General features: G+C 52.7%; 1 protein-coding gene across 1 annotated transcript in view; it reads right to left on the reverse strand.

The window, feature by feature from the left end:
- Positions 1-995: 995 nt before the first annotated feature.
- The window catches only part of CATSPERD (cation channel sperm associated auxiliary subunit delta), a 57,548-nt gene continuing 44,142 nt past the window's right edge, over positions 996-14,401 (reverse strand). Inside the window, exons 18-21 of the mRNA XM_031659065.1 lie at positions 11,880-12,008; positions 8,357-8,534; positions 3,709-3,866; positions 996-1,352 (exon numbers count right to left, since the gene is read on the reverse strand). Of these exons, the coding sequence (XP_031514925.1) occupies positions 1,073-1,352; positions 3,709-3,866; positions 8,357-8,534; positions 11,880-12,008 (745 nt within the window). The 3' untranslated portion in view covers positions 996-1,072. The remainder of the gene's footprint in view (positions 1,353-3,708; positions 3,867-8,356; positions 8,535-11,879; positions 12,009-14,401) is intronic.

Raw genomic sequence — 14,401 nt, forward strand, 5'->3', positions numbered from 1 at the left:
AGCCCACTTTTCTCAGCTGCCTTCCAGCTCCTTCTCCCCGAAGCCTCACTGGGGTATCTCTGAAACTAAAACCAGGTGTCCCAAGTGTAGGGGAGGTCTTGGCTGATGAGGAAGTGGGGCAAGGACCTGGGATCACTTTTCTTGAAGATTAATGTGGAGTGAGAGTCACACAGTGGATGTCTGCAAGGACCCAAGTAGCAGCTTTTTTTTTTTTTTTTTTTTTTGGTCTGAGACAGGGTCTCACTCCATCGCCCAGGCTGGAGTATAGTACTGTGATCATGGCTTACTGCAGCCTCGACATCCTGGGCTCAATCGATCCTCCCACCTCAGCCTCCCGAGTAGCTGGGACTACAGGAGTGCACTATCACACTCAGCTAATGTCTTCAAAAATGTTTTTTGTAGAGATGGGGGTCTTGTTACAGTGTCCAGGCTGATCTTGAACTCCTGGCCTCAAGTGATCCCCCTGCCCCAGCCTCTTGTAGCTATGTTGGGCAATTTAAAATGATCACAGAATGAATATATATATATATATATATATATATATATATATATATATATACACACACACACATATACACACACCAAAGAGTAATCAGAAGTCATGAGACTGACCAAATTTTCCCTTAAAATGAGATGGCTGACCCTGGTGCAGTGGCTCACCGAGAGTCCCAGCACTTTGGGAGGCTGAGACAGGAGGATCGCTTGAGCCCAGGAGTTCGAGACCAGCCTGGGCAATATGTCAAAACCCCATCTCTACCAAAAAAAAATAGTAAAAAAAAAAAAAAAAAAAATTACCCAGGCGTGCTGGCGTGGACTTGTAGTCCCAGCTACTTGGGAGGCTGAGGCAGGAAAATGGCACGAACCCAGGAGGCGGAGGTTGCAGTGAGCCGAGATCGTGCCACCGCACTCCAGCCTGGGTGACAGAGCGAGACTCCCTTTCAAAAACAAAGAAAGAACAAAAAACGAAAAAATGGTGAATACATACCACTTCCTGCTATGTTACACTATACTTTATTTGAAGACAAGGGGTCGGGACCCTGTGGACCGGCCTCAGTGGTCAGACCTGCCTCCGTTAAGAACTGCGGTGGCGTCCCATGGGCTCTGAGCCTGTCCTGGCTGTGGCCGAGGCCCTGAACTGGCAGACCGTCTTGCATCTCCCATACAGCTGTGCCACAAAGCTCGTCATCCTGCGGCCACGTGCTGTGCGTAGCAGCCTGGGGATCATGTAGGCCAGCCACACGGACCCCAGGATGCCGGAGATGAGGAGTACCATGACAACCCCGGCAGAGACCAGCTGCACGGGGAATGCTCCATACACGTAGATGCTAAAGACGGTCTCCAATTGACAGTAGCTGCAGGGGGGTGGGGGATACAGGGAGAGGCCATTGGGCATTGCCTTTGGGGGACTTTACCTTGTCTCTGGCAAAGGTGTTCAGACCCACAGGAGGGAAAGCCAGGCCCACAGCAGTGACCAGGTATACCCACTTCTGTTTCCATCCACTACGACTTTTTTTTTTTTTTTTTTTTTTGAGTCTGAGTCTCTCTCTGTCGCCCAGGCTGGAGTGCAGTGGCATGATCTCGGCTCACTGCAACCTCCGCCTCCTGAATTCAAGCAATTCTCCTGCCTCAGCCTCCCAAGTAGCTGGAATTGCAGGCACCTGCCACCATGCTTGGCTAATTTTTGTGTTTTTAGTAGAGATGGGGTTTCACCATGTTGTTGGCTGGTCTCAAACTCCTGACCTCTAGTGATCCACCTGCCTCCGCCTCCCAAAATGCTGGGATTACAGGTGTGAGCCACTGCACTCAGCCCACTTTGACTTTTATGGGGTTTTGTTTTGTTTTGTTTTTTGAGACGGTGGAATCTGGCTCTATTACCCAGGCTGGAGGGCAGTGGTGCAATCTCAGCCCACTACAACCTCTGCCTCCCGGGTTCAAGCGATTCTTCTGCCTCAGCCTCCCGAGTAGCTGGGATTACAGGCGCCCACAATCACACCTGGCTAATTTTTAGTAGAGACGGAGTTTCTCCATGTTGGCCAGGCTTGCTCAAACTCCTGACTTCAAGTAATCCACCTGTCCTGGCCTCCCAAAGTGCTGGGATTACTGGCATGAGCCATTGCGCCTGGCCAACTTTTATGGGTTCTGAGTCTGCCATCCTCTCTGTGCCCTCTGGCAGCTGTCACCAGGGTCCCCATTCTCCCCAAAAGCCCAGACTCTGGCTAGAGAGGGTGGAAGGGGCAAACTAAATGGTCCATCAACAGCGGGGAAGTGGTGGATAACAGTGGAGGCTAGGTCAGGGCAGGAAAGGTTCAGGGGTGTCACAGAACCCACAACGGGGAGGGGGACAGTGCAGGCCGCGTGGTGCAGGGAGCAGATGTGGCAGGGGAGAGTCCCACACCTCTCTCCTCTCTCCTGTGGACATCCTCACCCTACCCAGTGCCTTCCACCTGCTGCCACCCCAGAGCTGATCCTCCTAGGCTGGGGCCTCTAGGGAAGGCAGGACCTCCACGTGTTTTTTTTTTCAGGGGGTGAACTTTCATCCTTCTGGAGAGGGCAGGTGATGGGTGACAATGACTTCTAGCAGGGGTGAGGATATGAGAAAGATGCCACCTGGTGTCCCCCTCCCAAAGGGACACGCTGATCCACATGGCATGGCTTAGATGTGGCTTTATAATCTCCTGAGCACCTGTCAGTAGTAAATATTTAACAGCTGGCTCTCAGAGGGGAAAGCCCTCCTGGGTAGTGTCTACCGATTCCTGAGGTGTAAATATTTCCACTGTGGTTGATTCCAAGCCACCGACGTGCAATTGACCCATGGAAGATTCCTGAATTTTTCTTTTTTTTTTTTTTTTTTTTGAGACAGAGTCTTGCTCTGTTACCCAGGCTGGAGGGCAGTGAGTGGTGCAATCTCGGCTCACTGCAACCTCTGCCTCCCGGGTTCAAAGGATTCTCCTGCCTCAGCCTCCCGAGCAGCTGAGATTAAAGGCACCTGCCACCATGCCTGGCTAATTTTTTTTTTTTTTGAGACGGGGTCTCGCTCTGTCACCCAGGCTGGAGTGCAGTGGCCGGATCTCAGCTCACTGCAAGCTCCGCCTCCCGGGTTTACGCCATTCTCCTGCCTCAGCCTCCCGAGTAGCTGGGACTACAGGCGCCCGCCACCTCGCCCGGCTAGTTTTTTGTATTTTTTAGTAGAGACGGGGTTTCACCGGGTTCGCCAGGATGGTCTCGATCTCCTGACCTTGTGATCCGCCCGTCTCGGCCTCCCAAAGTGCTGGGATTACAGGCTTGAGCCACCGTGCCCGGCCGCCTGGCTAATTTTTGTATTTTTAGTAGAGACGGGGTTTCACCATGTTGGTCAGGCTGGAGATTCCTGAATACTTGAGAGTCTACTCCTGGCGAGCCAGTTTGAGCCAGCTCTGACCCGCAGCCATCAGCACACCCTAGCCACGGGGAGTAGGAGAGGGTGACTCGGGTGTGCCAGGGCAGCGGTGCGGCCTCCGGTCAGTGCTGTTCCCCCAGCACCCAGTGCAGGACTCTGAAATGAGTATTTATTTCACATAGGAACAAATGTCACCCAGAACTTAAAATATCACTTGTCCTGGGGACAGCCTGGGCCGTTGGGGGAATTCAGGTTTGTCCCCCGAAACATGGGTGACCTGCCCCCAGGGGCATCAGGCGTCCCCCGTCGTTGGGGTAGATGGGCCCGCTCACCTGTAGTACGGATCCACAATGGAAATGTAGAAGACATAGAAGCCGTTGTTGTGGCTGAAAATGATCTGGTTTGCTGTCCGGCCGCCCAAGATCTGATACTGGACATCTGGCCACCTCAAAGGGGCATTGTTGTTGGGGTCGTGGCAGCTCACGTAGTTCTGTGGGGGACAGAGGCGTGCCTACTGGCCCTGGGGGCTGGGGAGGGGGCCCTGAGCCTCCCTCCTCCCCGCCGAGGCCCTGCGCCCACCCCAGTCCTCATTAGGCATGCATGGGTGGGACTCTGGGGCCAAGTGCCCATGGTGGGGGCAGGTTCATGCTCCCTGCAGCAGAGACTGGACGGAGGCTGCTCAGCCTCCATCTCACCTGCCTCTGTTGGAGGCCAAAAGATTGAGGGTCATGATCATCTCAGTATACCACTGGAGGCTATATGGGTAAACAGCACACTGTTCTCATAAAAGCAGAATGTTGGCAAACTGACAAAGTGCGTCTGCCGCCTGGAAGAAATGCTGAGGGCAGTCACGATCCAGGCACAAGTGTTTCTTGTGATTAGGTACATCTGAAGCCTGTTAGTAATAATATGAACCTGTGATCAGCTAAGCAGCTGACCAATCGTTACCTCCTCCTCCCTGCTCTTTGTTTTGTTTTGTTTTGTTTTGAGATGGAGTCTCACTCTGTCGCCCAGGCTGGAGTGCAGTGGCGCGATCTCGGCTCACTGCAAGCTCCCCCTCCCGGGTTCATGCCATTCTCCTGCCTCAGCCTCCAGAGTAGCTGCGACTACAGGCGCCCGCTGCCACGCCCGGCTAATTTTTTTTTGTATTTTTAGTGGAGACGGGGTTTCACCGTGTTAGCCAGGATGATCTCGATCTCCTGACCTTGTGATCCGCCCGCCTCGGCCTCCCAAAGTGCTGGGATTATAGGTGTGAGCCACCGTACCCGGCTCCTCTTTGCTCTTTCTACCCAATAAATAGGAAGGGCTATGGAAGCTTGGGGGGCTGCCTTTGCTCACTAGAAGCAGGGAGCTCTCTTCTTCCCCATGCCTCTTCCTTAGAACAGTTTCTTTTGTCTTAAGTTTTCATTTCTACGTTTGTTCTCCCTTATTCATTCCCCCTTCATTCAGTCTTGTAATGACGGTCTCAAGTAGTAACAGTAGTAACTTTTGTAGTGAGCATCTCAAGTGGTAACCGTGGCAGTCTGCCACATGCCTCCTTTCGGGCCGTGCTGGCTGTGGAGGCTGCAGGCTTAATAACTCAGCCTGGGTGAGAGTCAGGTGCTGCCAATGACTTTTTTATTTTGGAACATTGTCTTCCGCTGTCCCCCAGACAGTGGAGTGCAGTGGCATGATCTGGGCTCACTGCAACCTCTACCTCCCAGGTTCAAGCAATTCTCCTGCCTCAGCCTTCCAAGTAGCTGGGACTACAGGCGGGTGGCACCACGGCCTGCTAATTTTTTTTTTTTTTTTTTTGAGAAGGAGTCTCGCTCTGTTGCCCAGGCTGGAGTGCAGTGGTGTGATCTCGGCTCACTGCAAGCTCCGCCTCTCGGGTTCACACCATTCTCCTGCCTCAGCCTCCCGAGTAGCTGGGACTACAAGCGCCTGCCACCACACCCGGCTAATTTTTTTGTATTTTCAGTAGAGACAGGATTTCACTGTGTTAGCCAGGATGGTCTCGATCTCCTGACCTCGTGATCCGCCCAAAGTGCTGGGATTACAGGTGTGAGCCACCGCACCCAGCTAATTTTTGTATTTTTCATAGAGACGGGTTTTCACCATGTGGCTCACCTTGGCCAGGCTGAGCTCTAACTCCTGACCTCAAGTGATCCACCCGCCTCAGCCTTCCAAAATGCTGGGATTACGGGCGTGAGCCACAGTGCCTGGCCACTCTTTATTTGTTTGTTTGTTTGTTTATTTACTTATTTGTTGAGAAACAGCCTCGCTCTGTTACCCAGGTTGGAGTGCAATGGTGCAGTTTTGGCTCACTGCAACCTTCACCTCCCGGGTTCAAGCGATTCTCCCACCTCAAGCTCCGCAGTAGCTGGGATTACAGGTGTGCACCACTATGCCCAGGTAATTTTTGTATTTTTAGTAGAGACAGGGTTTTGCCATGTTAAGCTGGTCTTGAACTCCTGTCCTCAAGTGATCTGCCCACCTCGGCCTCCCAAAGTGCTGGGATTATAGGTGTGAGCTACTGCACCTGGCCAGAAACACTTCGTGTTCTACAAAAGCACCCACTCACCACAGCTGATGGAAAAAAAAAAAAATAGTGATGGGGCCATCTCTTAAATGTATTCATGCAATTTGCAATGAGACAGCCCATACGAAGAATGCATATAGAAATACCAACAGAGCCAGCCGGGCGCGGTGGCTCATGCTTATAATCCCAGCACTTTGGGAGGCAGAGGAGGGCAGATCACGAGGTCAGGAGTTCGAGACCAGCCTGGCCAACGTGGCAAAACCCCATCTCTACTAAAAATACAAAAACTAGCCAGGTGTGGTGGCAGGTGCTTGCAAGTCCAGCTACTCAGGAGGCTGAGGCAGGAGAATTGCTTGGACCCGGGAGGTGGAGGTTGCAGTGAGCTGAGATTGCGCCACTGCACTACAGTCTGGGGGACACAGCGAGGCTCCTTCTCAAAAAAAAAAAAAAAAAAAAAAAAGGCAAATGCAAAAAAAGAGCTATGACACCATCTGCTGGTGGCTTTGCTGCATGTGCTGCATTCCTGATACAAAACACGTGTCCCAGGAAGACACAGGTGGACTGATGCAGTCTCTTCCTTGTAGGGACAGGACATCACACTCTCATTTGTCAGTCATGCATGAACCAACTCGCATTATAGAAATACACACTGAGAGGGGCCGGGCGCGGTGGCTCACACCTGTAATCCCAGCACTTTGGGAGGCCGAGGTGGGCAGATCACGAGGTCAGGAGATTGAGGCCATCCTGGCTAACATGGTGAAACCCCGTCTGTACTAAAAATACAAAAAAATTAGGCAAGCGTGGTGGTGGGCGCCTGTAGTCCCAGCTACTCAGGAGGCTGAGGCAGGAGAATGGCATGAACCCGGGAGGCGGAGCTTGCAGTGAGCCAAGATCGCGCCACTGCACTCCAGCCTGGACAACAGCGCGAGACTCCGTCTCAAAAAAAAAAAAAAAAAAAAAGACACACTGAGGCCGAGTGTGGTGGCTCAGGCCTATAATCCAGCGCACTGGGGAGCCGAGGTGGGAGGATCGCTTGAGCCCAGGAGTTCAAAGCCAGCCTGTGTAACATACTGAAACCCTGTCTCTACAAAAAAAAAAAAGATACAAAAATTAGCCAGGCATGGTGGCACACACCTGTAGTCCCAGCTAATTGGGAGACTGAGATGGGAGGATCACTTGAGCCTTGAGTCTTCAGTGAGCTGAGATTGTGCCACTGCACTCCAGCCTGGGTGACAGAGCGAGACCCTGCCTAAAAGAAATAAAAATAAGGCCGGGCGCGGTGGCTCAAGCCTGTAATCCCAGCACTTTGGGAGGCCGAGACGGGCAGATCACGAGGTCAGGAGATCGAGACCATCCTGGCGAACATGGTGAAACCCCGTCTCTACTAAAAAATACAAAAAAACTAGCCGGGCAAGGTGGCGGGCGCCTGTAGTCCCAACTACTCGGGAGGCTGAGGCAGGAGAATGGCATAAACCCAGGAGGCAGAGCTTGCAGTGAGCTGAGATCCAGCCACTGCACTCCAGCCTGGGCGAGAGTCAGACTCCATCTCAAAAAAAAAAAAAAAAAGAAATAAAAATAAGGCTGGGCGCAGTGGCTCAAGCCTGTAATCCCAGCACTTTGGGAGGCTGAGGCAGGCAGATCACAAGGTCAGGAGATCAAGACCATCCTGGCTAACACGGTGAAACCCCATCTCTACTAAAAAATACAAAAAACTAGACGGGTGAGGTGGCGGGCGCCTGTAGTCCCAGCTACTCGGGAGGCTGAGGCAGGAGAATAGTGTAAACCCAGGAGGCAGAGCTTGCAGTGAGCTGGGATCCGGCCACTGCACTCCAGCCTGGGCGACAGAGCGAGACTCCATCTCGAAAAAAAAAAAAAGAAAAATAAAACAGATGTACACTGAGTAGGACAGCCTGGGAATTCCATCCATCCCGCAGTAGCAACCATTGGGATGGCCCCAGGCATTTCTCATCATCAGCAAAGTCCCCGAACACCTTGGTGCCTGCATTTCCCGTCTTTTGGGCAGTTCCTTAAATCCTCAAAGGCCTTGTACACCCCTAAAAGGAACTGGAGTTCCCGCTAGATCCCCTAAGGGACCTTCGAGTCTTTTGCAGTCATGATCTCTGCTCACTGCACTCTCTGCCTCCCGGGCTCAAGCGATTCTCCTGCCTCAGTCTCCTGAGTAGCTGAGAGTACAGGTGTGCGCCACTATGCCCGGCTGACTTTTGCATTTTTAGTACAGACGGGGTTTGGCCATGATGGCCAGGCTGGTCTCAAACTCCTGACCTCGTGATCCACCCGCCTCGGCCTCCCAGAGTGCTGGAACTACAGGCGTAAGTCACCGCGCCCAGCCGAGTCTTTCATTCCATAGTCAGTTCCATGGCTGCACGGTGTCCTCACACACTCTCCCACCCCTTGGTGGCCTGCTGATTCTTCTGGAAACAATCCTAGGGTCCTGTTACCTCTCTGTTCCAGAAGAAAGGCCCCCCAGATTCCTTTATCATGGTGGTCCAGTTCTGCGGCTGGGAGGTGCACATTGCCGACTTGGCCGTCAGGGAATAGGAGTACGAAAACTGCCCGTTCACCTCCAGTAACACATACTCGGCATCGACGACCTCCTGGAAACGGTCTTTTTTCCACCTAGGACACAGGCACGGGGCAGGGCTGCGCGGGGAGCAAGGACAACCCAGAAAGACCTGGGCCACAGCCACCTGGACGGCTGCAAAACCGCTTGGGCGGTGGGAGGTGACAGAGAGCAAAGCGAAGGATGCCTGCCGCTCCCAGGTGAGGATGTCATGTGTAGGCTGCAGGGAGGCCAGGAGACAGAGCTGGGTGGATGGGGAGATGGGTAGCAGCCAGCACTGAGTATTGATAACAGGGAGGAAAGAAAAGTCTGCTTGCGGCCGGGCGCGGTGGCTCAAGCCTGTAATCCCAGCACTTTGGGAGGCCGAGGCGGGTGGATCACGAGGTCAGGAGATCGAGACCATCCTGGCTAACACGGTGAAACCCCGTCTCTACTAAAAATACAAAAAACTAGCCGGGCGAGGTGGCGGGCGCCTGTAGTCCCAGCTACTCGGAGGCTGAGGCAGGAGAATGGCGTGAACCTGGGAGGCGGAGCTTGCAGTGAGCCGAGATCGCGCCACTGCACTCCAGCCTGGGTGACACAGCGCGAGACTCCGTCTCAAAAAAAAAAAAAAAAAGAAAAGAAAAGTCTGCTTGGGAGCCAGACGCGGCGGGTCACGCCTGTAATCCCAGCACTTTGGGAGGCCAAGGCAGGCGGATCCCCTAAGCTCAAGAGTTCAAGACCAGCCTGGGCAACATGGCAAAACCCCGTCTCTACCGAAAATACAAAAATTAGCCTGGCACAGTGGTGCGCGCCTATAATCCCAGATACTCGGGAGGCTGACGCAGGAGAATCGCTTGAGCCAAGGAGGTGGAGGTTGCAGTGAGCCGAGATCGCGCCACTGCACTCCAGCCTGGGCGGCAGAGCAAGACTGTGTCTCAAAAAATACATACATTCACACAATCTTCAGTCTAGTTCTTGGGCATGCTGACCACATGTCGAGTACTCGGTAGCCACATATAGTTCATGGCTGCCGGATTGGAAGGAACAAATTGTGGAGCATTTCCGTGGCAAAATGTTCTACTGGGCAGTACTGGTGTGAGGTTACAGCAGCGTCAGGTTGGCTGTAGTTATCACCCCCAGGTAGGGGCAGAGCCACCCACATGAGCAGGTAAATGCAGACATTATACCCAGCAAGAGTGGGCAGGGAGAATAAGATGAAGGAAGACAGGGCCGGGCGCGGTGGCACACGCCTGTAATCCCAGCACTCGGGGAGGCCAAGGTGGGTAGATCACCCAAGGTCAGGAGTTTGAGACCAGCCTGACCAACACAGTGAAACCCCATCTCTACCAAAAATACAAAAATTAGCTGGGTGTGGTGGCAGGCACCTGTGATCCCAGCTACCCAGGGGCTGAGGCATGAGAATCACTTGAACCTGGGAGACGGAGGCTGCAGTGAGTCAAAATCACGCCACTACACTACAGCCTGGGCGACAGAGTGAGACTCCCCCTCAAAAAAAAAAAAAAAAAAAGGCCGGGCGCAGTGGCTCACACCTGTAATCCCAGCACTTTGGGAGGCCGAGGCGGGTGGATCACGAGGTCAGGAGATTGAGACCATCCTGGCTAACACGGTGAAACCTCGTCTCTACTAAAAATACAAAAACTTAGCTGGGCGTGGTGTCGGGCACCTGTAGTCCCAGCTACTCGGGAGGCTGAGGCAGGAGAATGGCGTGAACCCGAGAGGCGGAGCTTGCAGTGAGCCGAGATTGTGCCATTGCACTCTAGCCTGGGCCACAGAGCAAGACTCCGTCTCAAAAAAAAAAAAAAAAAAAAAAAAAAAAGAAAAAGAGCAGGACCCACGGATGGGGCAATGGGAGTGTTATGGACTGAGCTGTGCTCCTCCCAAATTCCTATATGGGAGCCACAACCCCCACCCATGTGATTATATTTGGAGATGGGGGCCTTTGGAACGGTAATGAAGGTTATGTGAGGTGATAAGGTAAAGGATGATCTGATAGCACTGGGTCCTCAGAAGAAGAGGAACAGGTTGGGTGTGGTGGCTCTTACCTGTAATCTCAGCGCTTTGGGAGGCCAAGGCAGGAGGATCTCCAGAGCCCAGGAGTTTTAGACCAGCCTGGGCAACACAGGGAGACCCCCCCTCTCTACAAAACATTAAAAAATTAACCGGGCATGGCGGTGTGTGCCTGCAGTCCCTGCTACTTGGGAGGCTGAGGCAGGAGGACCGCTTGAGCCTGGGAGGTTGAGGCTGCAGTGAACTGTGTTCATGCCACTGCACTCCAGCCTGGGCAACAGAGCAGGACCTCAACACAAAAAAAAAAGAAAAAAGGAAAGAGAGAGAGAGAGAAAGAAAGAGAGGAGAGAGAGAGAAAAGGAAGGAAAGAAGGGAGGAAAGAGGGAAGGAAGGAAGGAAGGGAGGGAGGGAGAAAAGAGGGAAGGAAGGAAGGAAGGGAGGGAGAAAAGAGGGAAGGAAGGAAGAAAAGAAGAGAAAAGAAAAGGAGAAAAAGAAAAGCTATATGAGGTCACAGGGTGTAGGGTGGACCCTGATCTGATACGACTGGTGTCCTTATAAGAACAGGAAGATGGCCGGGCGCAGTGGCTCACGCCTGTAATCCCAGCACTTTGGGAAGCCAAGGCAGGTGGATCACAAAGTCAGGGATTCGAGACCAGCCTGACCAACATGGTGAAACCCTGTCTCTACTAAAAACACAAAAATTAGCCAGTCGTGGTGGCATGCGCCTGTCATCCCAGCTACTTGGGAGGCTGAAGCAGGATAATCACTTGAACCCAGGAGGCGGAGGTTGCAGTAAGCCGAGATCATGCCATTGCACTCTAGCCTGGGTGACAGAGCAGAAAAAAAAAAAAGAACAGGAAGACAGCAGGAGTGCATAGGCATAAAGAAAAGACCATCGGCCGGGCGCAGTGGCTCATGCCTGTAATCCCAACACTTTGGGAGGCCAAGGCGGGCAGATCATCTGAGGTCAGGAGTTCAAGACCAGCCTGATCAACATGGTGATGGTGAAACTCCATCTCTGCTAATTAGCTGGGTGTGGTGGTGGGTACCTGTGGTCCCAGCTACCCGGGAGGCTGAGGTGGGAGGATCGCTTGAGCCCAGGGGACAGAGGCTGCAGTGAGCTGAGATCATGCCACTGCACTCCAGCCTAGGCAACAGAGCAAGACCCTGTCTCAAAAAAAGAAAAGGTGTTCCAAGGAGAGGGCCCTGGGGGCCAGTGGGGTTGGGGCAGGAGAACGGTGGGAAACAGTGACCACCATCAATCATTTTGAGGGATAGAGGGGAGCCTGGAGGGCCAGGCTGGTACCTGAGGGCCAGGCTGATACCCCAGGGCCAGGGAGCATGAGGCCCTGCCACCGTCACCACCCTGCAGCACCCCCCTGGGGTCTTACAGCTCCACCACGGGCTTCCATGGGGTATCATAGTAGACGAGGAGAGGACAGCCCAGCTGCTGGTAGGAGTAAAACACGTGCAGGTCCTTGGAGGACTGCCGCCCCTGGAAGCCGGGGTCGTAGAATTCCCTTCAAGACACCAAGAAGCAGAGATGGGGAATCTGTGAGTTCTTGCCCAGTCTGCGAACCCTTCACAGCCGCAGTTTCTTGTATGCAAATGGGGATCGTCCATGAGAGTGGGTGGAGGGGGCATCTGAGGTGGGCGAATGAGAGCCATGGACCAGAAGATGCTGAAACTTCCCATTCTAGTTAATTTTTTGGCTGGAGCACAGTAATGCAATCATGACTCACTGCAGCCTCCACCTCCTGGGCCCAAGCAGTCCTCCCACCTCAGCCTCCCGAATGGCTGGGATTACAGACACACGCCACCACACATGGTTAATATTTTAAATTTTTGTATAGATGAGGTCTTGCTGTGTTGCCCAGGCCGGTCTCAAACCCCTGGCCTCAAGTGATTCTCTCACCTCAGCCTTCCAAAGTGCTGGGATTACAAGTGTAAAGCCACAAGCCCAACAAAATTTCTGCTTCTTAAATTAGATCAGTGCAAAAGTAATCGAGGTTTTTTTCTTTTTTTTTTTTTTTTCCTTTTTTTTTTTTTGGGGGATGGGTTTCATTCTTGTTGCTCAGGCTGGAGCACAGTGGCATGATCTCAGCTCACTGCAACCTCTGCCTCCCGGGTTTAAGCGATTCTCCTGTCTCAGCCTCCTGAGAAGCTGGGATTACAGGTGCCTGCCTCCATGCCCGGCTAATTTTTTGTATTTTTAGTAGAGAGGCGGGTTTCATCATGTTGACCAGGCTGATCCTGAACTCTGACTTCAGGTGTTCCACCTGCCTCAGTCTTCAAAGTGCAGAAGGGATTACAGGTGTGAGTCACTGCACCTAGCGATGTTTGCCATTACTGCTTGACAAAAGTAATTACTTTGTGTGTGTGTGTGTGAGGCCAGGTCTCACTCATTACCCAGGCTGGGAGGACACTGGCGTGATCTCGGCTCGAGCCTCGCCTCCCGAGTTGAAGCAATTCTCCCACCTCAGCCTCCCAGTGGCACAGGCCTACAGGCATGTGCCACTACACCTGCCTAATTTTTGTATTTTTAGTAGAGCCCGAGGGGTTTCCTGCGTTGGCCCAGACTTCTCTCGACTCCTGACCTCCAAGTGATCTGCCCGTTCTGTTTTCCCAAAGTGCTAGGATTACAGGCATGAGCCACAGCTGTTGAAGGCATTATTACCTTTGCACCAACTAACAAATCATCCAGTTTAAAAGTATTTTGCAATACAGCCCACATAGACTAAGATGACACTCTCCCTCTTTGTCCTCCGCGGGTTCAAGTCCTGCATAGCAGCCCAAGGCTTCCAGTTTGGAGCCTCAGCTCTAAATGGGTAACTGACTTTGACTTACATTTGGTCAGGTGTTACAAATCACGGTGTTTCGGCGTGTGGGAGCTCCCCATGCTGGGTGCAATGAGGGAACCTTGATATGATCGAATGGTCACTTCCAAAGCTCCACTCAAACTGGATCCCCCAATGTTGGAGGCCTAGTCAGAGGTGTTTAGGCCACAAGAGGCAGGGCTATGAATGACAGAGCCATCTTCATGGTACTGGTGGATTTTCCATCTCAGCTTCCATGATAACTGGTTGTTTAAGAACCTGGCACAAGGGCGGCAGGTGGCTCAAGCCTGTATCCCAGCACTTTGGGAGGCGAGGCGGAAGTGGGATCACGGGTCAGGAGATCGAGACCATCCTGGCTAACATGGTGAAACCCGTCTCTACTAAAAATACAAAAAAACTAGCCCGAGGCTGAGGTGGCGAGCCTTTGTAAGTCCCAGCCACCGGAGGCTGAGGCAGGAGAATGGCGGCGTAAACCCGGAAGGGGCCCGGAGGGCTTGCGGTGAGCTGAGATCCGGCCACTGCATCTAGCCTGGGCAACAAGGCGAGACTCCGTCTCAAAAAAAAAAAAAAAAACAAACAACCTGGCACCTTCTCCCACCATCCCCCCACTCTTTTTTTTTTTTTTTTTTTTTTTTCTCTGGGTTGCCCAGGCTGGTCTCAAACTCCTGGCCTCAAGCAATTCTCCTCAGCCTCCCAAAATGGGATTACAGGTGTGACCGCCACCTAGCCTCCCCTCCTGCCCCCTCCTTTTTTTTTTTTTTTTTTTTTTTTTTTTTTTTTTTGGGAACGGTATCCTCATGGCCCAGGCTGGAGTGCAGTGGTCACGTCTCTGCTCACTGCAGCCTCTGCCCTCGGTTTCAAGCAACTCTTCTGCCTCAGCCTCCCGAGTAGCTGGCATTACAGGCGCCCACCACCATGCCTGGCTAATTTTTGTATTTTTAGTAGAGATGAGGTTTTGCTATGTTGGCCAGGCTGGTCTCGAACTCCTGAGCTCAAGTGATCTGCCCGTCTCGGCCTCCCAGAGTGCTGGAATTACAGGTGTGAGCCACCGCACCTGGCCATAACTCTTTTCTTTA

Source organism: Papio anubis, chromosome 20 (genome assembly GCF_008728515.1).
Source record: "Papio anubis isolate 15944 chromosome 20, Panubis1.0, whole genome shotgun sequence".
NCBI classification, from domain to species: domain Eukaryota; kingdom Metazoa; phylum Chordata; class Mammalia; order Primates; family Cercopithecidae; genus Papio; species Papio anubis.